The sequence below is a fragment of the Abramis brama genome, assembly GCF_963993115.1.
Source record: "Abramis brama genome assembly, chromosome: 20".
Classification (NCBI taxonomy): Eukaryota; Metazoa; Chordata; class Actinopteri; order Cypriniformes; family Leuciscidae; genus Abramis; species Abramis brama.
Window position 1 is genome coordinate 21,417,713 of NC_139982.1, and position 26,269 is coordinate 21,443,981.

The 26,269-nt window shown below is 36.7% G+C and overlaps 5 protein-coding genes across 12 annotated transcripts; 2 read left to right on the forward strand and 3 right to left on the reverse strand.

Annotated features, from left to right (window-relative positions):
- Positions 1–283: 283 nt before the first annotated feature.
- sycp3 (synaptonemal complex protein 3) lies at positions 284–4,576 on the forward strand (the record flags this gene model as incomplete). Its single annotated transcript, XM_084094082.1, has 8 exons — positions 284–413; positions 772–853; positions 949–983; positions 1,064–1,181; positions 1,264–1,363; positions 3,864–3,962; positions 4,061–4,165; positions 4,419–4,576. The coding sequence occupies 8 exons, from the start codon at positions 284–286 to the stop codon at positions 4,470–4,472; spliced, it is 723 nt and encodes a 240-aa protein (XP_083950208.1). The 3' UTR covers positions 4,473–4,576.
- Positions 4,577–5,159: 583 nt separating this feature from the next.
- Positions 5,160–9,837, forward strand: LOC311071344 (uncharacterized protein). 3 transcript variants are annotated; one of them, XM_084095712.1, is made up of 12 exons: positions 5,160–5,281; positions 5,359–5,493; positions 5,600–5,838; positions 5,949–6,003; positions 7,166–7,673; positions 7,751–7,896; positions 7,971–8,051; positions 8,158–8,281; positions 8,934–9,040; positions 9,125–9,246; positions 9,319–9,418; positions 9,498–9,837. In XM_084095712.1, exons 3-12 carry the CDS (start codon positions 5,657–5,659, stop codon positions 9,558–9,560), a joined length of 1,488 nt encoding a protein of 495 aa, XP_083951838.1. In that variant the 5' UTR covers positions 5,160–5,281; positions 5,359–5,493; positions 5,600–5,656; the 3' UTR covers positions 9,561–9,837. The 3 variants fall into 3 exon arrangements, with proteins under 3 accessions (XP_083951838.1, XP_083951837.1, XP_083951839.1); XM_084095711.1 differs by having other exon boundaries at positions 5,160–5,493; XM_084095713.1 differs by lacking the exon at positions 5,359–5,493 and having other exon boundaries at positions 5,166–5,281.
- Position 9,838: 1 nt separating this feature from the next.
- lyrm5b (LYR motif containing 5b) lies at positions 9,839–11,738 on the reverse strand. Of its 4 annotated transcripts, XM_084095715.1 has the most exons (4): positions 11,660–11,728; positions 11,008–11,062; positions 10,568–10,648; positions 9,839–10,198 (listed from the first exon to the last, which is right to left on the reverse strand). In XM_084095715.1, exons 3-4 carry the CDS (start codon positions 10,610–10,612, stop codon positions 9,989–9,991), a joined length of 255 nt encoding a protein of 84 aa, XP_083951841.1. In that variant the 5' UTR covers positions 10,613–10,648; positions 11,008–11,062; positions 11,660–11,728; the 3' UTR covers positions 9,839–9,988. The 4 variants fall into 4 exon arrangements, with proteins under 4 accessions (XP_083951841.1, XP_083951840.1, XP_083951843.1 ...); XM_084095714.1 differs by lacking the exon at positions 11,008–11,062 and having other exon boundaries at positions 11,660–11,738; XM_084095717.1 differs by lacking the exon at positions 11,008–11,062 and having other exon boundaries at positions 10,568–10,693; positions 11,660–11,676.
- Positions 11,739–11,998: 260 nt separating this feature from the next.
- nedd1 (NEDD1 gamma-tubulin ring complex targeting factor) lies at positions 11,999–20,659 on the reverse strand. Its single transcript, XM_084095072.1, has 17 exons — positions 20,471–20,659; positions 19,518–19,661; positions 18,395–18,489; positions 18,198–18,314; positions 17,906–18,046; positions 16,990–17,219; positions 16,705–16,906; positions 15,191–15,344; positions 14,944–15,075; positions 14,801–14,845; positions 14,584–14,688; positions 14,014–14,058; positions 13,757–13,929; positions 13,497–13,680; positions 13,310–13,418; positions 12,908–12,974; positions 11,999–12,796 (listed from the first exon to the last, which is right to left on the reverse strand). Exons 2-17 carry the CDS (start codon positions 19,651–19,653, stop codon positions 12,692–12,694), a joined length of 2,040 nt encoding a protein of 679 aa, XP_083951198.1. The 5' UTR covers positions 19,654–19,661; positions 20,471–20,659; the 3' UTR covers positions 11,999–12,691.
- sh3gl3b (SH3-domain GRB2-like 3b) lies at positions 20,543–26,151 on the reverse strand. Of its 3 annotated transcripts, none has more exons than XM_084095078.1 (11): positions 25,937–26,130; positions 24,072–24,140; positions 23,882–23,902; positions 23,649–23,792; positions 23,427–23,560; positions 23,037–23,195; positions 22,733–22,836; positions 22,526–22,641; positions 22,399–22,431; positions 22,243–22,308; positions 20,544–21,443 (listed from the first exon to the last, which is right to left on the reverse strand). In XM_084095078.1, exons 4-11 carry the CDS (start codon positions 23,770–23,772, stop codon positions 21,235–21,237), a joined length of 945 nt encoding a protein of 314 aa, XP_083951204.1. In that variant the 5' UTR covers positions 23,773–23,792; positions 23,882–23,902; positions 24,072–24,140; positions 25,937–26,130; the 3' UTR covers positions 20,544–21,234. The 3 variants fall into 3 exon arrangements, with proteins under 3 accessions (XP_083951203.1, XP_083951204.1, XP_083951202.1); XM_084095076.1 differs by having other exon boundaries at positions 23,882–23,954; XM_084095077.1 differs by lacking the exon at positions 22,399–22,431 and having other exon boundaries at positions 20,543–21,443; positions 23,882–23,954; positions 25,937–26,151.
- Positions 26,152–26,269: the final 118 nt, after the last annotated feature.

A 26,269-nucleotide genomic window follows, 5' to 3' on the forward strand; every position in this document is an offset into this window, starting at 1 on the left:
TTCTGTGTAACGTTAGATTCTTGCAGAGAGGTAACTTAACCTTACATAAAGTTTTTTTTTTTTAGCTTTTGTGAATAAAAATAGTTTTATATAACCTATTATATCTAGTTTCAATCATTTTAATACAATGCTTTAATTATGATATCACGTTAGAGCTAGTAATAAGCTCAGTGATAATTTTTGAATTGATTAGCATGTGCGGATTTGTTATTTGTTGCTGCTTTGTATTTGAATAACGTTAGATCTTCAGACTACTGCTAAATACTCTTAATACAGTGAGACTATGGCAGCTTCAGGGAGAAAACAAAACAAGAAGACCAAACACACTGACAGCTCCACAGACCTGAAAGCGTTTGACTTCAAAAATCTGGAGGAAAAGAAAGGAAGCGGATCTGAGGATGATACGAGAGATGGTGTGTCTGTATTTCATTACTAAATAGTTTATTTTATAATTATATACTATTAAAAAAATGTAATTGGTGTTACAGTGATGCCATTACAGGTAATACCATGGTAACGTTAGCAGTGAGTAGCGAACACACACACACCCGGAGCAGATATATAAAGTGTTTATTTAATTTAAATATAATTATACATTTATGTGTATATATCATATAGCTAGAGGGAGAAATAAGTGAAAAGGTTTTACCATGGTAATTAATTACATAATTAAATTGTTTTTAATTAAAAATCTATTTAATTTATATGGATAGAGAGAGGGAGCAAATGATGTAGTTGTGAAGCATGTTTTATGTTGTTCTGATGTATTAGAAACTCCAATCATTGACAAGCTGACCAAGAAAAGATCTGCAGAGACATTTGATGATGATGAACTAGTACATGCTGGTATGGGGTAAGTCAGCAAGATATATAAACCTAGCCAAAGTTATGAAGCCTCATTTGCTGTTTTCATTTGCATGAAAAATCATTTGCTGTCCTTTATCTCAGGAATGAGGTTCAAAATATGCTGGAAAGATTCGGTGGTAAGTGAAGTCGACAGCTGCATATAGTCTGCTTTGAAATACTGTTTAATACTCAAAAACATGACTGAACTGCCATTTAGCGGACATCAGCAAGGCCATGCAGACCAAAAGGAAACGCTTGGAGGTTCTCACCAAAACCTCCTTAAAAGGCAGCACTCTGAAACTGGAGCAGATGTGGAAAAGCCAGCAGAATCAGAGGTAAATGAAAGCACTGTGTGGAAAATGACACATTCTTCTTTATTCACATCCACTTTGATGTTCATGTTGATTTTTTTTGCAGGCAGAAGCTGACACAAGATTATTCTCAGCAGGTGTTGTCTGTGCTTCAGCAGTGGGAGACTGACGTTCAGAAATCTGAGGAGCAGGAGGAGAAACTAAATGTAAGAGCAGTGCAGGTCCTCCTTATACGCATAGCTCTCAAGAATGATTTAGGGCTGTGTTTTAGTTTAGTTTTTGGTTTTGCCTTCCTACGATTATGAAAACATAATGTCACTTTCTGTTCTTTTCCTTTAAAGCGATGCGCTGTCACCCAACATCCAAATCAGTCCAAACATGTAACGTCACTTGTAAAAGCTTATTGAGCTGCAAAAGAGGCGGCTTTTTGTCCGCGTGATCCGAAAACACGGACAAAACAAGAGATGGGTGATATGGCAAAAATCATATCACGATTATTTTTCGAGTTGGTTTTACTATTTTGCAAATGCACTTTTAGTGCCTGTGTGTTTCGGGTATATGTACTCAGAAAAGTGCATGTTAGAACAGCACATCAGCATGCGAATTAAATATTTAACCGGCAAGGCTTTAAAGCACATGCAAATAATGAACTGCAAATGAATTGCAGTGTCCCGTACCTCTGCATTAACGTGTGATGTGTATGTACGTCGCGTTGTACAGTATGTTGGGACGGCGATGCCAGAACTGCTACTAATAGAATGCACTGTAGCACAATACTATAATATTTCTAAAAAAGCAGATCGTGGAGACATTTTAATCGTCCACGATTAAAAATCATGATATCGCACACCCCTAAAGTACAGGCTACTTTGGGCTTCGGGCATGCGCTTAAACGGACAAATACACAAAATGTGTCAAAATGTCCGTCCTGGGGAAGCATTCAGTTATGCCTTCACTGAACATAAGCAGCTTGGAAAGTAATCGAATGCTTGTCAGTGTATTAGATCTGTGCATTTGATCTTAAAGTGCCATCTGTGTCATTTAATGTTAATCAAACAACAAAAGAAAATGAGAGAATCATTCACTGCTCTACACTGAATAACATTAGTAACTTTAATAAGAAGTGTGAAGAGTGAAGACTGATTTTTTGTATTTATTTCTTAATTCCAGGCCGGGTCAGTAGCCTATACAGTATCAATCGGCTGCAGCTTGCTTTTACTCTAAAGTAAAACTCTGATGTATTGTCACCCTAGTAAAAAAAACAGCCTATGTGGAGGTGGAAAAATATCTTCCTTGAGTGATAAGAAGAGTTTTGTTTCACCATTGAATGGATGAAAAGCACGCTAACAATTAAAATATCCACTGTAGCTGCAGCCCAACTTTATTCAAGCCTGCACGTACACGTAGCAAGTGTTCAGCGTGTGTTGACGTGTACCATGGACATAATTGAAAGTTAGTTTATGCACTGGGATTTTGTTGGGATTCCCTTAATATATCAGAGACTGCTGAGGGGTGTTTATAAATATCTGGGAAATTTCTGGATGTTTCTTAATGACAGAGGTTCGGTACAAAACAGCCGACACAATCGTTGAGCTGGAGGCGTAAACTCAACAGCACAGTTTTTCAGCACTTGTCAATCTCACCATTTAACCCAATGAGCATGTTATACAAAACTCTCAGACATTGACATTGCTTATTCATTGCCTTTTCATCCTTATTCATAGTGTGAATTCAGGACACACTTGTATCCTTTATAAAAAATTATTTTTATATAAATATTTACTTTTTCTTCTGAAAATCTGATGACATATTTTGCACACAGGTAAAGGTGCCCAATATCAGTCATTTCTGAAAATAAATTACAAAAGTAAAAAAATGGAAAATAGCTCTTTATTTGATTATCATAAAAATGTGTTTCCTATACAGAGATATCAACATCGGAAAATATCAGCAAAATTAATATCGGTTATTGGTATCAGCCACAATTTTCACATCGGTGCATCACTAAGTAGCAGTAGGCTAAATTGTTCATTTCGTTCATAACTTTTTTTTTTTTCTGTTGTTTTTGTTCTTGTAACGCAATTCATTGTTATGGGAAGGAGGCGGGAACCGGCGAACTTTAACACACATTTTAATACCAAAAATAAAACAAATACAAAATGAAAGTAAAAGACAGCAGCCCCTCACGGATGACTGCTGTCACATATAATAAAACATCAAACACAACGCAAGTCCAGGCCTGTTCCTCTCTCGATCTCCACTGTCGTCGCTCCTCCTTTTATGCTTCCGCTCCTCCGTGAGAGATACGAAACCGGTGCTTTTTATTGTATTACTGAACTCACTGTTGTTGGTTGACAGTGAAACTGCTCTGAAAGAATAGATTAAGGGGTTTGGGGTCATTTGGGCTTTTTTTATGAACGCACTTACAGGGGCCCCCAGACAAAGTTTTGTTAAGGACCCCCGGAAGTCTAGGACCGGCACTGTGCAAGAGCCAGACATTCGTCATAAAGATGAAGCCAAGAAGTTTTAAAAGTTGCAACGTCATTTTGGGTCACAACATCCCACTAAGGGAAATGTTAATTGTAGGATTAAGGGTCTTGTGAAAAATATAATACCGATTTTTGGGATATCTAGCAGCCATTTAGAGATATTTGATGTGAACGTCTCTCACTTTGCCTTTGAACTTCCTAATTTCTGTTTTCACAGAATTTGTTTCGCCAGCAGCAGAAGCTCTTCCAGCAGGCAAGGGTTGTGCAAAACCAAAAAATGAAAACCATCAAAGACCTGTATGAGCAGTTTGTCAAGGTTACTGATGCAATCATCACTTTAATTATTTTAAAATCAACCAAGACCTTTTTTTTCATAATTTGTCTGACCGAGTGAGGTCTTTAATTTCTGTGCAGAACATGGAGGAGATGGAGAAAAGCCACGAATCCTTCCTGCAGGGCACCCAGATGGAGCTTAGAAAGGAGATGGCTCTTCTGCAGAAGAAGATAATGATGGACACTGTGAGTGCTTCACGAAAAGATTTCACACAACAGAGTTTAGACTCTGGATATTAAACATGTCTGCTTTAAATAGTCTTTCAATGTCATGAATGCTACATCACCAAAGTTACTAAATCAGGCTTGGAGCTCATTTATGGAAAACAAGAAAGATTTTTTTCATAAATAGCAGATTCAGTTCAATGTAAGAATGAATTCCGAAACAATGAAAATGTATTTAACATTTATGAACAATGTTTTTATTTTATTATTACAGCAACAGCAGGAGATGGCCACTGTTCGGAAGTCCCTCCAATCCATGCTGTTCTGAAAAAACATATTTCTGTTCTAATGTCATCAATAGAAATGTGGTGTGGATGACTTAACCTTATGTTCTAAAAGTTTCTTTTATTGAATATGAGTTTATAAGGTATCTGTTTTTTCTTTTACAACAATTTGTTCATTTTAATAAATAATTGTACTCCTGTTGTATTATATAAAATTATCCAAATAGATGTTTCTGTATTTTTTTTTTTATCTAGTGTCAAGTTTAAAAGTTTTCCTTCCTGTGTTGAGGAATTTTCTATTGAAACAGAATGGTTTGGGTGGGACATATCAAAGACCTTTCCCTTTTTTTAAAAATAACCCACATCACAACCATGCATCTTTTTTTACTGCTTGCTTGTTGGTTACAGATGGCATTGGTGGGTGGGTTATTCTCATGATAGAGAGCATTTGATTGGACAAAATGATGTGTTGTGCAGGATATTTTTGATCCATTTTCCTAAAAAAGTGTATGTATATATATATATATATATTATAAGACTGAATGAACTTGCATGTCTCATGAGTTACATTTATGTTAAGTGGTTTATATCAATGAACATTCAAACAACTAAACATTTGACAAAAGCTAAACGCGCTTGACATTTGAATAAGATAAGGCTTTTTCTTTACATGAGAGTAAGAAAAAATATAAGGATCCTTTAAATACAACTATCCATGTGCCGGAAGTGGCGTCACCGGAAAAAAACCCCGAAAATTCTATGGCGGTGTTTTCCATTGTGACTTCCCTGTTCGCCGATGCGGTATATAAGCGAAGATTTTTTGCTTTTCACAGTGGTTTGATTTGTAAAGATGGTGAGTCATGTATTTCAATTCCATAGTAATCTATGGCCCTACGATTTTAATGTAATTGCTTGTTAAACGGTTACCAGCTTCGGTTAAACGTCGAATCCAACCGGCTGCTTCGCCGCATGTCAGTTAGCAACAAACCCATTTCGCTCACACCCGGAGGACCGCGAATTCCTGTCTTTGGATATCATGAATAACTGATTCACTAACAAAGAAATGTACGCTTTTGCCTGTCCGTAATTACAAATCTTCATGGTCTTGATGCGTTTAAAGAGGCTTTTATGTATCTTCGTGTCTTGTTTCCCCTCTTCCTACACTCAACAGCACACAGCCTTTCAGCTATAGCCAAAGTACAAACACTTTAAGCCATATTCAGAAGTGATGGATGACCTACAGAAAAGCTCAGACTCAGAGGCCGGTTGTCCTCTGTACAGTCCTCGGATGGAGCCAGACACTCCGGACTCCCTGAACAACGCCTGTCTGTTGAATGACAGCGACTACCTGTTTGAAGACCCTCAGCTGTCTCATGAATTCTCCTCCACTTTTGTTCCCGAGACCCCTAGGTACTATTTCATTTGTAAATATCATATTAATATAAATTATTTGTATGTTTGGCATGTAATAGACAAGTCGTTAATTCATATTAACGAGAGCAAAGAACTTAATTTTACAGCCCACTGATTCACAGAGGAAAACGACACTCCCAAAAAGAGGACGACAAAAGTGTGGTAAGAGAAAAAGGGCTAGTTCACATCGCCATGCTACTATACTAATCTATTTCTGTAGTATGCATGCAGTACGCACAGTATAACATTTTCTGTATGCATACCAGTATTGGATGTCGTACTACATTTGCTAAAATGTGCAGTGTGCAACAGATAATACTTGCACTACCAAGCAGAGGTGGAAAAAGTACCCAACTTCCTTACTTGAGTGAAAGTACAGATACTACTGGTCAAATATTACTCTGTTACAAGTAAAAGTTGTTAAGTTTTACTTAAGTAAAAGTACAGAAGTACTCATTTTTAAAAGTAAATGTCAATGCATGGTTTTATTATTGTTGCATTGATGTATGTAATACTTAGCCTACAGTACCTTATGCCTACCTACCCTCATATCAATATCAAATTTGGAATTGCAAATAATGCAATAGTGGGATTAAATGTGAGATTGAATAAGTGCACTCAATAACGTCCACGATGGTTTCGGACACCCAAGTGGCTGTTTCCTCCAAAAGTGCCCTATTAAACGTTTTTTGGCTTTTAGTATGAATATGTTTGCCATACTGTTATCTAAAAGCTAGTGTGCTACAAAACAATGACAAAATTTGCATTTAGAAGACCAAACCAAAAGTTGAAAATTAAAATCAGGTTGATGTCAGAATCCGATGTCAGAATCCAATGTCAGATTGACGTTAATCTCCAACATTGGACAGAAGTTGTATTGTGGTTGAAAATGAAAATCGGGGTTGACGTCAGAAACCAACATCAGTCGGGTTCTGACATCAACCCGACTTTTATTTCCAACCAAAATGCAACCCTGCAACCAAAAGCATCTCCTGACTGACGTTACTATTTTCTACTCAAGGACCTTGACAGAAATGTAGTGGAGTAAAAAGTACGATATTTGTCTTTCAAATGTAGTGAAGTTAAAGTAAAAAGTTTCCAGAAAAAAATCATACTCAAGTAAAGTACAGATACTCAAAAAGTGTAGTTAAGTACAGTAAATGTACTTTGTTACTGTCCACCTCTGCTACCAATACACCTGAAGTGATATGAAATTTCAAAACAGTACAGTACAAAACAGAATGCAATTTCAGAATTCTTAAATTTTTTCAATTATATTTATAAATGTTTTTATGCTTGATTAAAACATTGTTCTTAATTGTAGGCGACTTCGTCCTGTTTGTATGAGAAAAAATGGGAAAGACGAGAACACATCCCAGGATACCTCAGCACCACTCCAGCCTCCTTAAGAACAATGAAGCGGCGCAGACTGGAGGACTCAAATCCAAGTGCACTGAGCGGATACTCCGGCATTACGCCGGGAGCAAATGGATTTGTAACGGCCTCGTCTCTTTTACCCTCTGATTTTACATGGTTGGAGTCTCCACGTCCAGCAACCTCCTCTGCCTCTCATGTTTCTGCATCTTGCAAGCCTTCGTCCTCAGCTGGGTCTTCCACATGTGCACCGGATCAAACTAGTGATCCGACATATTTAAACGAGCTGCTAATGACCGGTCGTACCTCTATGCAAAAGACACTAAATGCAAGTAATGGAAGGGAACAGAGGTCCAAAAAGAGCATCTACAGCAAGACCAAATCTAAAGCCTCTAAAAGTACAACAGCACACTTCCCTTTACTCGCCACTGAGGATAAAGCTTTACTACTGGATGCAGGTACAGTTAACCAGGATCCACACGTTTGGATATTCCTCATTAACCTTTCTATAATGAGTCTTTCTGTCTGTTTATAGCAAAGAGAATGCAAGGGCCAGCAAGTTCACCTCTATGTCCGATACCAGAAGATATTGTCATCATAGAGGATGATGTTGATGACGACGAGAGCATGGTCCGCTCCATTCAGATGGCTGAGGATGAGGCGTATGCCAAAAGCCTTCAGGTACGACTCGCTCTGCTGGTCCTTATCGAGCAACATTAGGGAAGTGACTAACTCTGTTATTCTGGTGTGTGCAGGAACAGTTTGATATGGAGGAGCGGATGGAGCAGCAGAGGCAACAGAACAGATCGCCAAGTAGAAACAGCCACAACCATATGGTCAGTTGTTGTTTTTTACTTTATTCGTATTGCTTTTTTTCTTCCGAGCACTGAATGATGGTGCAGTGATCATAAGCAAACATAAAGTGATGCAGGTTTCATGCAGGTTGATCCCTATGTTGGTTTTGGCTGGATCTCTCCTTGGGCCTCCTTGATGAACTCGGCTTCGTTCTCACATGAACACACTGAGCTTTCAGAGCTACAGCAGGCCATCTTTGGAGAACAACCCCGTAAGTCACCATAGATGATCCAGATATATCAGCTCAAATAGAAATCATTTGATTCTGTCCTGATGATTTCATTTGAATTAAAGATTTTAATCACTTATATATTTATATAATTAAATAATTCAAAATAAATATATACACTGCTGGCCAAAAGTTTGGGTTGGTAAGACTTAAAAGTATTTTTGGAAAAAGTCTCTTATACTCGCCACGTCTGAATTTACTTGATCTAAAATACTGTAAAATCAGTGATATTGTGAATAATATAATCAGTAATATATACAATAAGTATTATTTTATTTTTTTACTATAAGTTAAAATGTAATTTATTCCTGTGATGCAAAGCTGAATATTCAGGATCATTACTCCAGTGTTCACTGTCACATGATCCTTCAGAAATTTGCTGCTCAAGAAACATTTCTTATTATTATCAATGTTGAAAAGTGTAATATTTTTGTGGAAACTGTGATAGATGTTTCAGGATTCTTTGATGAATAGAAAATTCAAAAGAACAGCATTTATATAAAATACATTTTATGCATCTTAAAAAAATAATTCTTTAAAAAAAAAGACCTTTGAATGGTAGTGTATGCATGTATATTTGTTTATTTATTTTAAAATCTATACATTTAGTTTTATTTAATTTTGTATTGGACAGGCAGACAACAGGGTCGTCGGCAATCCAGCAGAGCTCATAATTCCCGACGCAGACCGGCCCGCTCACAAACGAACATGTTTGATGACAGCCAGGGAAATAATTATGAGGTTTGAGTTATGCTACTTCACAGAAATCACATGCTTAATTATTGCGTGCTTCCTCACCTTTGATATTATTCATTGTTTTATAAGGCTCTCTTAGCGTTCGAGGAGCAACAAGGTGCTGTGGTATCCAAGAACACTCTGACTAAGGCCGAGATCGAACGGCTGCCCATAAAAACCTACGATCCCGCACACAGCGCAGGAAAGACAGAGTAAGTCACAGAGCAGGACGCCACAAATGAGATTTCCCATAATGCAATATTGTAATCATACTCTCTTTGCAGCTGCCAGATCTGTTTCAGCGAGTACAAGGCGGGTGAACGACTCAGGATGCTTCCATGTCTCCACGATTACCACGTGAAATGCATCGACCGCTGGCTAAAGGTCTGGCTCGCTTTTAACGACACAATCCCACAATTCATTTCAAAGTCATGTTTTGCTAATTTTTCCTCTTTTCTTACAGGAAAACGCCACCTGTCCCATCTGCAGAGCGGATATATCAGATATCAGTGGTGGTTTTTCTTGAGCGCGCACAACTTCAGGACTCAGTTTCTACCTCACAGCTGGTCATGTGACTCCGTTTGTCTTTTAGTCTTATTTTGAGTGTTATTTAACACTTTTTAAATGAGTAGTATTGTCTGATGTTTGAACCAGCATAAGGCACTGCCAAGCAACTGATTTATTAGAAAGATCCTTCTAAAACATATCAGATATGAAAATCACACCAGTGGCAACAATTCAACACTGTTAGCAATAGCGAAACTTGCATTTGTTATGATCTTCAAATAAAATCAATTTCTGTACATTTTTGCCTGTTTTTATTGTAACAGTGACACTTTTTTGTAATGTAATTAGGAGAATAAATTATACATGTAGCTATTACAGTCTTTACATTGCTATTGTTCTGTTGTTTATGTAAATGACAGTGGGCACGCGCGCAGCATGAGATTTTATTCACTCCGTTTCATAATATCGCTTCTTCAAAGCTCTGTACTTCCGGAGGTAATACAGCGCTTCGAGCTCTTTCACCACAAATTCTCCTCGGCTGATGAGCTCTTTGATCTTCTCTGGGTCTCGCACATCTTTATTCTTGGCAAACGCAGCCCTCAGTCTGTCTCTGAAATAGTCGGCTCCTTTCGGATACTCCCGTCCAAGAAACAGCAACTTCAAGCAGAAGACGACAGGATTACAGGAGTCACAGATGTTTGCAGGCAGTAGAAATACTTTAATATGTTTATTTTCTTGATATAAAGGAAGGCTGTGACGTAGACCCCTGGCTAGTCATCACACTGTTTACTACAATTAATATATTTGAGTGTATAGATATTTTTGGAGGTCATTTTGTGCATAGACAACAAAAGTTGTTTTGCTACCAAAAATAATGGGACATTTTCACTGTAGCTGGACTCAATACCTTGTAGTTACTAAGATTTAAAACCCCTGTGACACTGTTACAATTATAAATTTAGTGACTTACTATGTATGTGTATATTACATATGGCATTTAAAAGCAGAAGGGGGCAGTGTACTCACAGTTTTGTACAGTTTCGCTACCTCTGCTCGGAGTGGATTGGCCATTTCCCAGTGATTGTTCTGATCTCAGCCTAACACAACCTGCGTATAATAGTCCAGTCATTTTAAGCCAAAATGCGGGTCAACCTAGGACAAATTGCAACAGAAGCAAACTCAAACTGATTTTGTATCCTCAATAAAAGCCCCGAAGAATCCCATTAGGAGAAAGTTTGGAAAAAGACCCAAATATAGCCTATTCATACGCCTATTCATTCTGTCTAAATGGAACCCATTTAGGCTACCCATGAGCATTAATACATAGAGGCAGGAAGAAATACTTTAAACCAGCCTTTATTAATTATTATTGCAGAGATGGGGTTTGGGGCTGGGTCCATGGGACTATTTCTGGGGATTCACTTTTTATTTTACCTAACGTTACCTGTCTTCTGCATTCTCCTTACCTTTGTCTCCTGTTCTTCCCTCAGACTCATCCCCCAGGAACAGTCCCACGGTAGCCTAAATGGGTTCCATTCAGACCTTAACATTAGGCCTAAGTCTTTTACTGTTATATATCAACAAGATTCAACAAGACATTTTCACCAGGCTATAACGTTACCCAATGTTTAGATCTGTTGTGGTATTTATGCAAATTAGCACATACGTAATTAGATTATGCGCCGTTTGTCCATGTTAACAAACAATTTTAAAAAAATTGTAATACATTTTTGTTTGTCTTGATATAAGTAATCAACTCAGTAATTTTCATGGTGATATCTAAAGGTTACATTTTTTTTACCCTATTCACGTGAAGAAAAAGAATGATAATAGGCGTATGAATAGGCTATATTTGGGTCTTTTCCCGAAACTTCCCCCTGATGGGATTCTTTGGGGCTTTTTTCCCTTACTCAGCATATACTGAGGATACAAAATCAGTTGAGTTTACTTTCTGTTGCAATTTGTCCAACCTTTTTTCATAAAATGACTGGACTGTTGACTATCTTTCAAGGTTTTTCAAAGCAGACGGCCATAAAATCTCAAGACTGAATACTGAAAAGATTTAAGCTGTAACACTGAAAAACTAAAAAGGACAAGAGTTGTTTTTAATCTACTTACTTGCTAATGTGTCATATTGCCCTTTGGCCGCTTTGAAAACCATAAACAGGAGTGTTACATCTGCAGTCGTCGAAAACATGAAGTCAAAATAAAAGTCCTCAAAAGTTTAAATAATTGATACACTAGCTGGCTACAAATAGAATGTTATTGCTGCTATTATACGTAAACAGTTCAAGGTGATATTTACGTAAAAATATACATTTTATTTACTGACCATAGACAACTTAGGCAAAATAAAAGTCCTCAAGGTAAAAACAATCCTAGCGCTTGACATAAAACAATTGTTTGCGCATACCTTTTCAATTGATAGTCATGCTTGTACAAAACAGAAAACACAGCTTTACATGAATGCAGAAATAATTTATTTAGGCCAGGCCATAGGAAGACACCTTACAAATGCAGATTAGGTGCACAGTGTACAGGACAATGTTTTTGAGTTAGTCTTTTGCTTTTTGTTGCCAAATGCACTGTCAAGATCGTATGAAACTGATTCAAAAGAAGTCATGTATTGAAGCACTAGCATTCACACAATCTCCATACACTCCTTTTAAAGCTGGAAAACACCTACAGTTCTACTCTTAGACAAAAACAGGAGTGGCCTTTCATTTTTGGCATGAATGCAAAAATGATCCGGACAACAATTTCAAACGAGCACAATTCAAAAGTGGCAAAATCCACGCTGAGATGTTTCTTCACTCTATCACATTCATGCTTTTTACAATCCTAAGTGCCAATACGTGTCATTTTTTTCCTGTAAACTAGTCAGGATATACAAAACACACACCTTGGAGAAAAAACAAAGCGTGTTCTCTTCCTTGCTATCTGATTATAAGGCATATAAATTTTACAAAACACGCATTATAACCTGAAACAAATACAAAATCGTGTGCCAATATGACAAATGGAAAAGCAGACTGTGGGCGGTGGTCTGCAGAGTAAAGGCACCAGTAGAAACTTGAGCTACTATCCGTCCTCTGATTCCGGTCAGTATTCCGGACCGCCGCAGTGGGAGACGCGGGTCCATGGATGTCATTAATAATTGGCTCGCAGTCGTTTGTTTTCCTCCTTCAGTCTTTCTATCTCCTCCACGAGCGAATCGTTCACCGAGTACTTCTCAATCAGACCATGGATTTCATTCTGTAAAAGATAAATGTCACTTTTAAAGGGGTGTAATATTCATTTTTACCATTAAATTTCTTTTTCTAGCTATTTAATTATGGATTTGGTTGGTAAAAGAAACAAATGTACCAGCTGAATATAGAACTGGCGAACCATCTCCACCTGTAGATTGATGATGTCTCTATGACAGGTGTCCCTGGAGGAAACAACAAAAAAATTTGAGTTAGTTTAGTCAGTAATATCTAAATGACTAAAGAATGTATGGTTTAATTAGTGTATATACATACATAGTTTCAATTAATACATTTGATGATGATAAATGTTTCTTGAGCAGCAAATCAGCATATCAGAATGATTTCTGAAGGATCATGTGACACTGAATACTGGAGTAATGATGCTGAAAATTCAGCTTTGCATCACAGGAATAAATGACATTTAAAAAAATATAAAAATACAAAACAGTTTTTTAAATTAAGTTTACCCAGTCTGTGATCTCTAAATGACTCTAATGACAAATATGTGGTGACTCACCTGAAGTCCTCCAGTGCCTCGTGGATCATGTTACGGACAAAGCTCATCTGAACGGCGGTGAGTGGAGCTCCACGGCCCTCGGCTCCAGATACGACTGCTGCCGCTGGAGCTTTAGATCAAAACATCTGTCACACATTGTGTCCCATTGAAATGACTTTTAATCTAATTGTGACCCATTCAAACATACCGGGTGCAGCTGCAGGAGGAGCTCCGCTGACAGGCGAATCGTAGGTGAGCTGGGTGAGCAGATCTCTCCTCTGATTGGCCTCAGGAGTGTTGAGCGGCTGCGTGGACTGAACGCGTGTGCTCTGAGCAGCAGGTGGCGTGGTTATGACATCATACTCGTGGCGGAGGCCGTTATTTTTCTCCACCTGTCAATAATCCAGAGGAAAGTAAGTTGAATTCATGAATGCAAAAATGTGTTATGATAATCAAAAAGAGTTGGACCTTGGTGCCATTCTGTACATCAGTCTGTTGTGGTGGGGTAGTGATGGGCTCCTCTTCTTTGATTGGTGGAGGAGTCTGAACCACAGATGGACTGTAGCAGCGACTTCCTGGAGTGCCCAATGGGGTCTTCCTCTGGGACGACCCACCAGGGAAATGAGGTAGGTATTCAAAGTCTAGTAACACAGGAAGTGCTTATGTTGGTAAAGGTAGATAAAAACATGTTGTTTTGCTTTAAAATGTCGTTAGTACAAACTTGCCTTTCTTTCCACTTGATGCATCACTCAGTCTGTGCCCTTTGTAATCTATAGAGATATGGTTTAATTAGTAAAAATGTATATACATGTGTACACACACATACACTATCAATGAAAAGTTTGGGGTCAGTAAGCTCAGTATGTACTTGTATTCATAAAGGACACTTTAAATTGATCAAAACTGTTATAAAGATTCAATTTCAAATAAATGCTGTTCTAATCAAATAATCTTGGAAAAAAATGTATTACAGTTTCCACAAAATATTAAGCAGTACAACTGTTTTCAACATTGATGATAATAGGAATGTTTCTTGAGCACCAAATCAGCATATTAGAATGATTTCTGAAGGACCATGTGACACTGAAGACTGGAGTAATGATGCTGAAAATTCAGCTTCGCACCAGGAATATATGAAATTGTAATCATATTTCCAAATTTGACCGTTTTACTGAATTTTTAATCAATAAATGCAGCCTTGGTGAATTTTTAAACATTAACAAATCTTAAAAATGCCAACGGTAGTAAGTGTACACACATTAAATAGAGGCCAAAGCTGTGAAAAGTTCCCTCACCATCTCGTACAGGTGAAAAGATGTCCAAGCTGTTTCTGCCGACTGTGAACCGGTCAGTGCAGTGCTGACCTTCTGCTTCCCTCGAGAACATATCTATACTGCCTCCTACATGTCGAACAATCATTGAGCCATGTAATCATTGCACGCCACATTCATAATCTCTTGAACTCTGCCATACATGATTGAACATAATAAACAAAAAGCTGAAAACACTCACCATTTCTTGAAGTCGGAGTATCACCAAAACCATGTGTTTTGAAACCTGCAGAGAGGATGGAAAAGCACATTATGGACCCATGAAATGAGAAGACAAGGACAATACATGAAAAATGCTAACGAAGCAACATCAGCGATTTTTACCATCATTAAGTGGGGAGAAAATATCCAGGATTAGGCTGTTCCGACCTATGCCACTAAATTTCTCCACATTGGGCAGCTGATCTTGACTGTGCTGACCCTCGGCCTCTCGGGAGAACATCTCACCTGCAGGGCCTATGAGAGATGACACATTCAGCACCGTTAAAACCATTACAAAAGCTACAAACAAGGCTTTAATGCTAACTGAGCAAAAATAAAACCTTCTATAGCCATAAAGAGGAAGGTTGACCTGTGACTTGGGCTTGGCCATCTCCAGGAAAATCAAAGCCAGGCACACTGGGAGGGACTGCAGATGTTGGAGTGGAAGGTCCCGTCTGCTGACCGCTCAGTTTTACTGAAATCCGCTTATTTGATTGAGAAGACTTGCTGGATGTTTTAGTGGACTGTGGAAACAGGGCTGGATTTTAAATGTGCATTATAGTCAGAAGTATTCACAAGTAAACATTATTGAATATAGGGACAATACTGTATTTCAGGGGAAGTGTGTATTTTAAAAATTAAAAAAAATAATTAATTAAAAATGAATTAATTAAATCTAAAAAATTAAAATTAATTATTAAAAAATTAAAATTAAAAATTAATTAATTAAATCTAATAAATTAAAATTTCTAATTTCTTATAAAAAACATGGCATGTTACATACTTTAATCATAATCACAATCATTTATTAAATATTCCTAGAACAGATTTTTAAAACTATATCAGATGTTACAAAAATGTTAAATAAATCATTTATATTTAATTAACATTTAATTAAATTAATTCAAACTAATTAAATAAAGATTCTAAATTCAAAAAAATACACTGCATGTTCCATAATTTAATCAATGAATTATACATTCTCCATCTGATTTTTTTTTTTAAATTATTCCTAGGACAGACTGTTTTAAAATTATAACACATAATGTTAAAAAAAGTAAATAAACAAATAAAATGTAAGAAATAATTAGCCTATACATTAATGAAAATTGTATTAAATAAATTAAAACTAATGAAATTAAATTTCTAATTTCATATAAACACACTGCAAGCTACATTACTTCCAAAAATACATAAATCACTAAAACAGCATAAATTACACAAAAATCATTAAAACTACATGTATCAATTAAAGTATATTCTCAATCTGAATAATTAATTATTTCAAGAACAGATTATTTAAAAACTATATTATGTTACAAAAATGTGAAATCTCTTATGAATCTATTAATAAATTAATAGATTCATTACAATTCAATAAAATTAGTTCAAACTAATTAAATAAAAATTATAATTTCATATAAAATGCATGTTACATACTTTTAAAAAAATACATCAGATGTTACAAAAAATTTAAAAAGTAAATAAATACAATTTAAGAAATAATTATACATTAATTAAAATTGAATGTAAATGATTAAAAAATTATTTCTAATTTCAAATAAAATGCACTGCATGTTTTACACTTTTTTATCAATTAGTTAAAATAGTTAAAAATATATTCTCAATCTGAAAAAATTGATTAATTAATTGTTCCTAGAACAGAATTTTTAATTTCTATTTCTTCAGAAATAAATAAATAAATAAAAATGTATATGCGTTATTTTTGTCTTCATTTTTTAAATGTTCACTCATATTCATTCATTTCTGTTATGGTGATACGGAGATAAGTCAGTTTAACAAAAACAAACACTACCTCACATGAAACATGAAGGGTGCTTCTGTAGAAATGTGTTTATGTACACATAACGTAGACAGCTGTACCTTTAACTTGGAGGTGGAGTTCTGGAAGCGAATGCAGGTCACTGACGTCTTGTGAGCTGTGGTGATTTTGATTGGTGCGCTGAGGTTTCTCAAATCATACAGGTAGATCCTGCCCTGAGTTGAGCCCACAACCAGTCCAGCCCCATCTGGGGTAAAATCGATGGCTGTGAGTGGAGACTCCACCTGCTTATTACGAAACACCCTGTGGGGATGCGCACACACGTTCAATTAACTAAATCAAACTCCAATGTCCAAAATGCGTACTAAATGTGATGATTTTCTTACATTTTGCTGGAGGTGTCATAGCAGATGATCTTCTTATCAAGCCCCACAGTGATGAAGAGCAAATCGTTGGCTGGGGAGAAGGCCAACCCTGAACACGGGGCTTTGTGCGCCCCCTCGAACAAGTGCAGCTCCTTTTGAGTGTTAGCGTCCCAGAGTGCCACAGAGCCACTGTCAGATACAGTGCCCAGCAGAGACCTCTTCACCAGCGAGTACCTCAGATCATGGATTGGCTGAAGAGAGATCACATGGTGTATTTTTTATTAGCTGCACAATTAATTGAAATAAAACTTAAAACAGATATGGTTTAGAGAGGTTATCAATTGCAAAGGCTGTGATTGAATGAAATAAAAAGATGTGGACTGAAGCGTGTTTCAGAGTGAAGCGCAGCACTGTTCAATCTCATTTTCCGCTGTGTTTTCAGCATCTCAGAACGGCTCGGTTCACAGTAAATGCTGCTCCACGTGAACTCCACGTGAAATCTGCATCTGCTTTGAGTCTGGGTCACTTATAATGTTCATTTGGAAACATAACATGAACACATCATCTTCCCAAAACTTGTAATGTGAAGCGTTTATAATCTAGCTGTTACAGAAGCTTTAATGGCACTGTGCGGCTTTCCACCTAAAGAAAAGCTCGATGGTTTAATGTTTTAAAAAATTAAGACAGCCATAAATATTAGTATTGTAATAATTATTGTTCATATTTTCACTCACGGACGTCACAACGGACTCGTGAGGAGAAATGAACTGGAAAAGATTTTCCTTTTCAGAAAAGTTCACTTTGGCGAGCTGTTTCGAACTGCAAGCTGTTATAGCAACTCCAAACAAAGTTTGTTTTGGCCTGATTTTGTTCAAAATAATGTCATATATGATGTTTTGCTTGAAGTATATCGAGGCCTTAAAGAAGTCAAACTCACCACATTTGGCCCATGGCCGAAGGGTTTGCTGGACAGGTTGGTTGTGATACTGTGGAGGATGATATCTCCACTAGTGGAGCCTGAAGCTATATAGCTATCACCTCCATTAAAAGACACACATGTCACTTCCTCCTTGTGGTCCTATACAGAAAGAGACAAAGGAAATGGATTAGGATGTAGATGTCTGTCTAGCAGATGATCTAAACCTTCCCATGAGTGTGTTTTGTAACTTGAAGTTATGCCTGAAATATGTAAGATATACGACTACAAACGGTTTGTAACAACGCGATACCTTAAGGGTTCGATGCAACCTTTTTGTCTTTAGGTCCCAGATATTAACGCTGTTATCCAGTCCTCCACTGACCAGGAACTGTGACGTGGAGTTCAGACTGACACGGGTTTGTTTTTTCTATAAACAAAAGGCCATTATGAGACACACATAATCTTGATATATTGAAAAACAGTAAGATATCAAGTTTGTCAGCTCACCCCTTCACCCAGCTCCATCACTGGAACTGGCGACGACTTGAGACTGGAAACCACCAGCTTGTCCCCTATACTGCTGGCACTGACCAGGTACTGATCTGAACACTGTCAAGGCAAAGCGCTTTCATCTATGAAATAATAAGAATGCTCTGTTATTAATACTTATGCACCATGTTTCTCCAAACGAGGTGTTTTTAATCTATTAGATGCCACAAATGCACAAATATGATCATCCTCATGCATCCCCAGCCTAAAGTTTAAAAGGCAGCTATATATTTTAGTGTATGAAGACTTAACTTTGACTCATTTAAATTGGTATGCAATACTATACCAATTTAAAATGTTATTTAAAAAAGATCAAGTTTCTATTGTTACATTAAGCGTTCTTTTCTACTAGTACTGTACTGTTTTGTTTTTTTTACGTTTTGTTTTATTCTATCTAATTTTTATATTTATTTTTATTCCAATTATTTATGTATTTATTTGAACAATCTTTTTTTTCTTTCTCTTTTTTTTAAAATGTCGACATGAAATAGAAGTTGCGAGCCTTTACTTCCCTATTGTGACACATATCCGAGTGAAATGGCTTCTCGAACAAGACAAAATGTAGGACGGGACTTGATTTTGTCCATGGGGAATTGATTGGATTGCTGTTTGCTACGGCTGTGATCTCATGTGAGTGACAGATTGTCTCGCCCTCGTCATCAGAGAAGAGATTCCAAGGGAACATGCATTTAAAACAAATAATGTTGTGCACGGACAAATCATTTATAATACAAAATACATACTGAAATATTCCATGAAAAATAATAATTGTCAATTTTGATTTTATGGTGACTTTAATATAATTGTATTATTTATTTAACTATTTTTATTATATATTTGTATTTATTTTTACATTGTTTTTCTTTAAACTTTTCCCCATACCCCAGTTTGAAAACCCTTGGTCCAACCTATGGCATACCGGGCAATTCTGAGTCAACTTGCACACTTCACTTTGGTAACCAAAGCGAATATCTCTTCTAAAAGATGCTACACACATTATCATGTCTTAAGCATACTAGCATTACTGTGGGACATGCGAGTGATGCTGAAAAAAGAGTGATTTCACAATGAGAGAGGATACTGCTGCTGCTCCAGCACACTTGAGCCACTGGATGTGTGGCACTGTGAGGGTTGAACTGCTCCACCACCGTCATGGAGGTCGAGTCCCAGATCTTCAGACAGTCACCTGACGACACCAGCCGCGTGACGTCCTCCATAGCGACGGCTGCAGAAAAAAAAGATGGGACAGCTGTCAGGTGCACAACACTATCAACACTAAGTTTGACATAAATAATAGATGCTTCACTTCAATAAAAGTACAGGAAAAATAGTTCAAAATAACTAAAGCTGCTCTTTAAAGTGCTGTTAAGACAATTTTGTTACTTTTTATGATTAGCAACACACTAAAAGATTACACTTTTTTTGTACAGACAGCAAATTATCTGTACATTCATTTATGTGAGACCGGTTTCACAGACAGGTTTTAGTTTAAGCCAGGATTAGGCCTTAGTTCAGTTAGGACATTTGAGTAGCTTTTATAAACATGCCTTAGAAAAAAACATTACTGGTGTGCATCTTGAGACAAAGCAATGGCATTGACATATTTTAAGATATATCTGTGCAAGTTGCTTTCAGTTGAAACTACTCAAACATGCATTTAAGTTTGGGACTCGACTTAAGCCTTGTCTGTGAAACCAGTGGATGGTGTTATTCTTAGTAGGGTTTATTATTTATAATCTGAATTGTGCCAAAACTAAGCTTAAAATATCCTCAATGACTCTGACTACATTCTATGCAAGTTAGCCAAAGAGCATAGCAGCTAGTTCATGTCAATCTTCTTTAACTTTAAAGAATCAGATTCAATTACATAAAAGTGACTTTAACAGCTAATTCTGACGAGAAACATTTAGAATAAACCCGTTACGCTCGTTAAATGTCTTTTACTCTCCAATTCGCACTTATTTGTTGCTGTTCGTGTTGTTGTGCTAATAGTTTCTGCATTCATCAGCTGATTAGCAACAGCTAGCTACTTACCCTTGGTTTAGACTATAAAAAGTGTGGCAAATTTGAACGCTATGCTGGTAAACACTTCACAATACATCCACGGTGATTGAGTAAATGTATCCTTTTATTTGAAAGTAAAACTTTTTCATATCAACAGAGTTTGAACATCCGTGGCTCCAGTAAGGAACCGCCACTACGGCGCGCCGCTGGGCTCAAATCAGGCAAACATTCGGAATTACAGCAACGCCAGTGTGGGGAGGGCAACTAGATGTCATTGCGTTTCTGTGGCAAAGTTTGCTTTAATAAACACATCTGAAAAGGAATATGCGTTCAAATATTTGTAGTACTCTTAAATAGCAAGTAAACATAAGTTATTTTACTATTTGATTTACATAAATTTTCATAGTGAGAACACTGGATATTTCAGCTAGCAGATTGTAGGCTAATGCAGTTCAGTGCACATTGGAATTTACTTCTATCTTTATTTAGGACAAATACAGATAGAAATATTCGCTTCTGAGAAGGATCAACATTCATAGTACACATAGGCTATAATATAAAGGATATTTAAGACTTTAATATAGCAGCATATTTATTTAACATTTTGAGATTCATAAAAAAAATCATCAATAAGGAATACAAGGCAGGGTAGATGACTTTGCATAGTGATCATACAGATAAATATACAGGGCTCAGAAGTGCTTGACACATTATTCTTTATCAAATAATCAAAGTTTCTGAATCTCCAAAAGCTTGAAAAGTTCATGTTGTCCAGATGGAGTGCTTTCCCACCGTCATTGTGGCAGAGGTACAAGGACTTTGACGTAGTTCATGGGAAATAAGCCAGACTCCCCTCTGATCATACCCTCATACCAGTTCTCGTCAATCTGGCTGGTCAGAATGATGATGTCACCCTCCTTAAAGTCCAGCTCTCCCTGGTTTTCTGTCTGGAAACTGTAAAGCGCCCGACAGCAAGGCTGATCCAAGGGGGGAGCGCTATCATCTAGATAGAACACATCAAGAAAATAAGCTTTATTTACACAGCTTCTGTCTCAAGGTTAAGGTCACTTTACAGCAAAAATTGAAAACTAAACACATTCTAATGTTAAGTACAAGTATGCAAGTTTCCTTCTTTATTTAAATATTACTATTATATTAATATATAGCAAATTAAAGCCTAAGACCGCATTGCAAATCAATATTTAAACCTCTAAAAACTGTTAAATAAAGAAGCATTATGTAAACTGAATAAAAAATAGGATTAACTCATATTTTTTAGACTTTTATTCTGACCTGTCCTAAATATTATTTTTTATTAAATAAAATGTGTTTCTTATGCTCTCAAAAGCTGCATTTATTTAATCAAAATACAGTAAAACAGCAATACTGTGAAATATTATTACAATTTAAAATAACTGATTTCTATTTGAATATATTTTAAGATGTTCTTTTTGCAAAGCTGGATATTCAGGATCATTACTTAAGTCTTCAGCGTCACATGATCCTTCAAAAATCATTCTAATATGCTGATTTGCTGCTCAAGAAACATTTCTTATTATTATCAATGTTGAAACCCATTTTCAGGATTCTTTGATGAAAAGAAAGTTCAAAAGGACAGCATTTATTTAAAACAGAAATCTTTTGGAACACAATGTCTTAATGTCTTAACTGTCACGGTTGATCAATTTAATGCATCCTTGCTGAATGAAAGTATTAATTTCTTTCAAACTTTTGAATGCCCTGTAAACATACGATGCAGCTGTTTTTAGACATTTTTTTGAAGGCAAAATGATCTTACTCACTGTTGCTGGTTGGCATGTCTGTTGTTATGTTGACTTTCTCAGGAGGGTGAACCACAACTGGGGCATCTGTTAAAGTAAGATGGAAAGACATTAGTAGCAAAACTTGCTGGGGTACCTCAGAGTGAGAGTTTGTGTATCACATTTAAAATTACTTGCATTTTTCACTCAAAGCTTCAGTGATCGCAGTATCTGTGGTACATAATACAGTATTTCAGCTTGCAGAGCATTCAGAAAGAGTTAAACAGTTCAATGTTTAACACAATCAAATAACCTATTACCACACCTGATGACTGTCCTGACGAGCAGGCGGAAAGTCCATAAATATCCGTGTAGCACACTGTGCTCGCAACTGATTTAGATGCAAATTCCCTTTTGGGCTTATTGCTTGCATCTGTTATCCTATATACAGGGGGAAAATAAGAGGGCATATTAAATGAAACCAGGGTTAGTACAGGGACTCTGACGTCTATGGACTAATCATGATTCTAACCTGCTCTGCAAATTGCTCCTGAGATTTTCTAGAATCTGGCATGACTGGCGGTGGTAGTCTATTACTGCTCCTAAAAGACCTGAGAGGTGTTGCATCCGTTGTACCTAAAACAAAAATGTCAAACGATCAATTTAGTAATACGTCATTCTAAACTGTAAAGGGCCTACTTTTAGTGTGTAATCTCACAATAACTACAAAACGTTGTGCTTTTGTAAAACAACCAGGATGAGCTTTATGTCACACAAAATTTATGTCACTGTAAACACTTTTGGTCATGGCTGTATTTATACATATGCTAACTTACATCTCTCTCTAGGAGATTAAACATGCTTCTCTCAGCCAGTTCTTTGGATTCTTCAAACTTCTCGAGTGCTTTCTTCATTTCAGAGTCTGAAATCTTTCCTTTACGTCTCTTCTTGTAATCAAAATCTAGACGGCGGCCTTCGAGTTTTCTCAGATGATACTGACAACCAGAAAAAGAAGGAAAGCTATGGTTATGTCTTCGTTCACAATAATAATGCATACTATTTTCACTTCAAATGCTCAGAATACATTTAAAGTCACACAATCACAACATTACACAAATGCTTTCATGCTGTGGATTAAATGCATCTGCAAAAGGACAGATAATCTTAGCATTAGTAAATTGAAGCATACAAATTTATCATCAAAATTATATATATTTAGGACTGACCTCAATTTCCTTCAGCTCTTTGTGCTGCAGGGACTGCAGAGGATCAATAAAGGTTCGTTTCACTCGCGCATCCATGCTGTCTCTTGCCTGCGCTACTTGTTTCATCGCCTCTCCCATTTCAAACAGAGCATAACCTACAATTGTAGCCAAACTCAAAACTGATATTTTGACATTTTAAAGCAGTAAACAACATCATTGTGCTTCATTATTGTGCAAACATACCAAAACCAGACTCAGCTCCAAGCTCATTGCCATAGTGCAACATGCAATCTCCCAGAATGCCCTCTGTCTGTGGATAGCCCACAGCCTTCACCTGCCCACGCATTCTGGACACTGTGTTGAGCATGCTGAGTTTTGCTCTGTATGCTTGAAGAACAAAAAAGGACAATAAGCGACATATAATAAAAGAAAACACTGAATAAACCTTAAAAATAATAACCTTTAATATTAAATACCTGGGTTTGGCTGAAGATATCCTATAGTTTTTGGAACAAGGTCAATAATCATTTTGTGGGTAATATCAGTTTTCTACAATAAAGCAATCAATAAAATAGACAAAGAAAAAAAAAGTGTTTTTATGCATCCAGATTTTTGAATATTTTAAATAAACTATCTTCTTTATTTTGCTGGGATTTATATTTTTACCCTTTCCATGTTGAGGAATTCCTCATCCAGTTTTGTTCCTTCAACTCCATTGATCTTTTCCTTTAGCAACTGTAAGGATAACCAAAGAGGGGAAAAAACTAATATTACTTATTTGGTGAGTGGGCTTAACAAAAAAGGTTTATGCAGTGAGTTAAGATATGTGATCGGACTCAATTAATCAGATTAACATTTCACTTTTTTTTACAATTTTGACACATAGCTTTTCATAACTTCTATGTTATGAAGACTATTATGTGTTTAAATAGTCACTACTCTTTCTGTAATGTCCTCAATATCATGAGTAGTTACTATTTCAGCACATAATAGTCTTTATAACATATAAGATGAAATTAAAGGACACTAGAGAAAGAGTTGGTTTATTATTACATTTATAGTTTAATAGCAATCTTTACACAATGATATGATAAAGAGTGGCTGATCCAATAACAGCACAATCCAATGTCAACAACATTTCAAAACAAAACCAGGAAATCCGCAAGCTTTGCCGTTTTTAACACACCGTGATGATGACTGAGCATCTGTTTCCTGTGGTTCATAAGCAAAACTGTTTATGAAGGTCAGTTGTTTGGCCAGTGAATCCAAAACATTAAGAGAATTCAGATCACCATGAGCGAATCGAAAGAATGTGACCTTGGAAAACATACTTTGGTGGCTTGAGAGGCTACCCAGAAACCGTCCCTAATACTGCAAACAAAAACTCCAGGAGTGAATGATCAGGCTTTATTATAAATTCCAGTAGATTTTATTATCCACAATGAACTCAATATGAACAAAAACAATAGCAGATAGTAAGTGGACTTTGGATCCAAGATACCAGACAACACCCATGGCTTGTTTCTCACAAGTTTTCATATTAGCACACTCAGTCCTCAAACCTCTGCATTAACAATAATTCACCAACACAAAGTGAGAAGGACATGTTTGATTAAATAAGTTGGGAGAAGCACAGTTCTAGTGTGGAACTACTGAATTTAAACATTTACATTTTACATATAATCTAATGCCCTTTATATTTTAATATTGCATGTTTGTGAGGTGGTTGTGAACACTAAGACAATTCATCATTAACTGGGCCGTGAGGTCACGCACGGTTGGCTACAGCCTAGATGTGATGAACAGAGAAAGATTGCAATGAAGTGAGGAAAAGTCCTATTAATGTTAGAGAATCGGTTCCTTCTAATGCATCGTTTCAAGGAATCGGTTCAAAACGGATTCGGCGATTCTTTGTCGTGAGGTAATTACGTCATCGTAAATCAAGGCACATCACATCGTTAACGACATACATAATTACGATATCATTTTATGGGTGTAGTTCATTATACTTTTGAAATATATCTCAGGTCAGATCGTTGCTGCCATGATTCAGTTCAAAAAAAAAAAAGTCATTTACAACCTAAATAAATCTTGTATTATTAACTTTTCTAAAACATTTGGCACGTTTTAATAAAATGCAGCTCTGTTTTTATGTGCCTGTCGTAAACATAAAATATTTTCGTACGTTTTAAATGTAAAATTGCTGTTCTCGACCCAGTCCTATAATCCAGTCCAATCGAGTTGTTCAGTCAAGAACCACCGAATCGATTCAGTCAGACACGCTAGTGAAGCAGTTCGACTGATTCATTAAATAGAGCCGACTCAAAAGAACAATTGGTTAACGATTCGGGCATTGCTATTACACTATTCACGCAGTCAACAAACTCAGCATGTCACAAAAGTGTTCAAACTCTTTAAAGCCGCGATTTAAAGCGCAGTTAACAAAGTCGTCAAGGCTGTATCACTTTTTTTAATGACTCGATTACTGAAATAAATCTTGTTTGCATCGTCGCACAAAAGCTTCGTATTACCTGACTTGCTTTGTGAAACTGTTTCTTCAATCCTGCCACTGACATTCTTATCCGCGTTCGTCCTCAAATGTTTCACATGAACAAAGGTGTCGGGATGGTTCAGTCTGTAGGATAGGCTATAGGCTACTATCTCTGCCCGTGAATCCACATTGCTCTCCACCCTCTTCCGTCCGTCGCAATGTAGCCTGTACTGTGATTTTGCACCTTGGGACATTGCCCAGATTTCATTGGTGGGGCTGTACTGAGATCCTGCAACTATGATAGTCCTAGAGGTCACTCATCGGTTACATGTGTCTGTCTACTGCAGGAATTTCACTAGAAGGTGATGCAGAG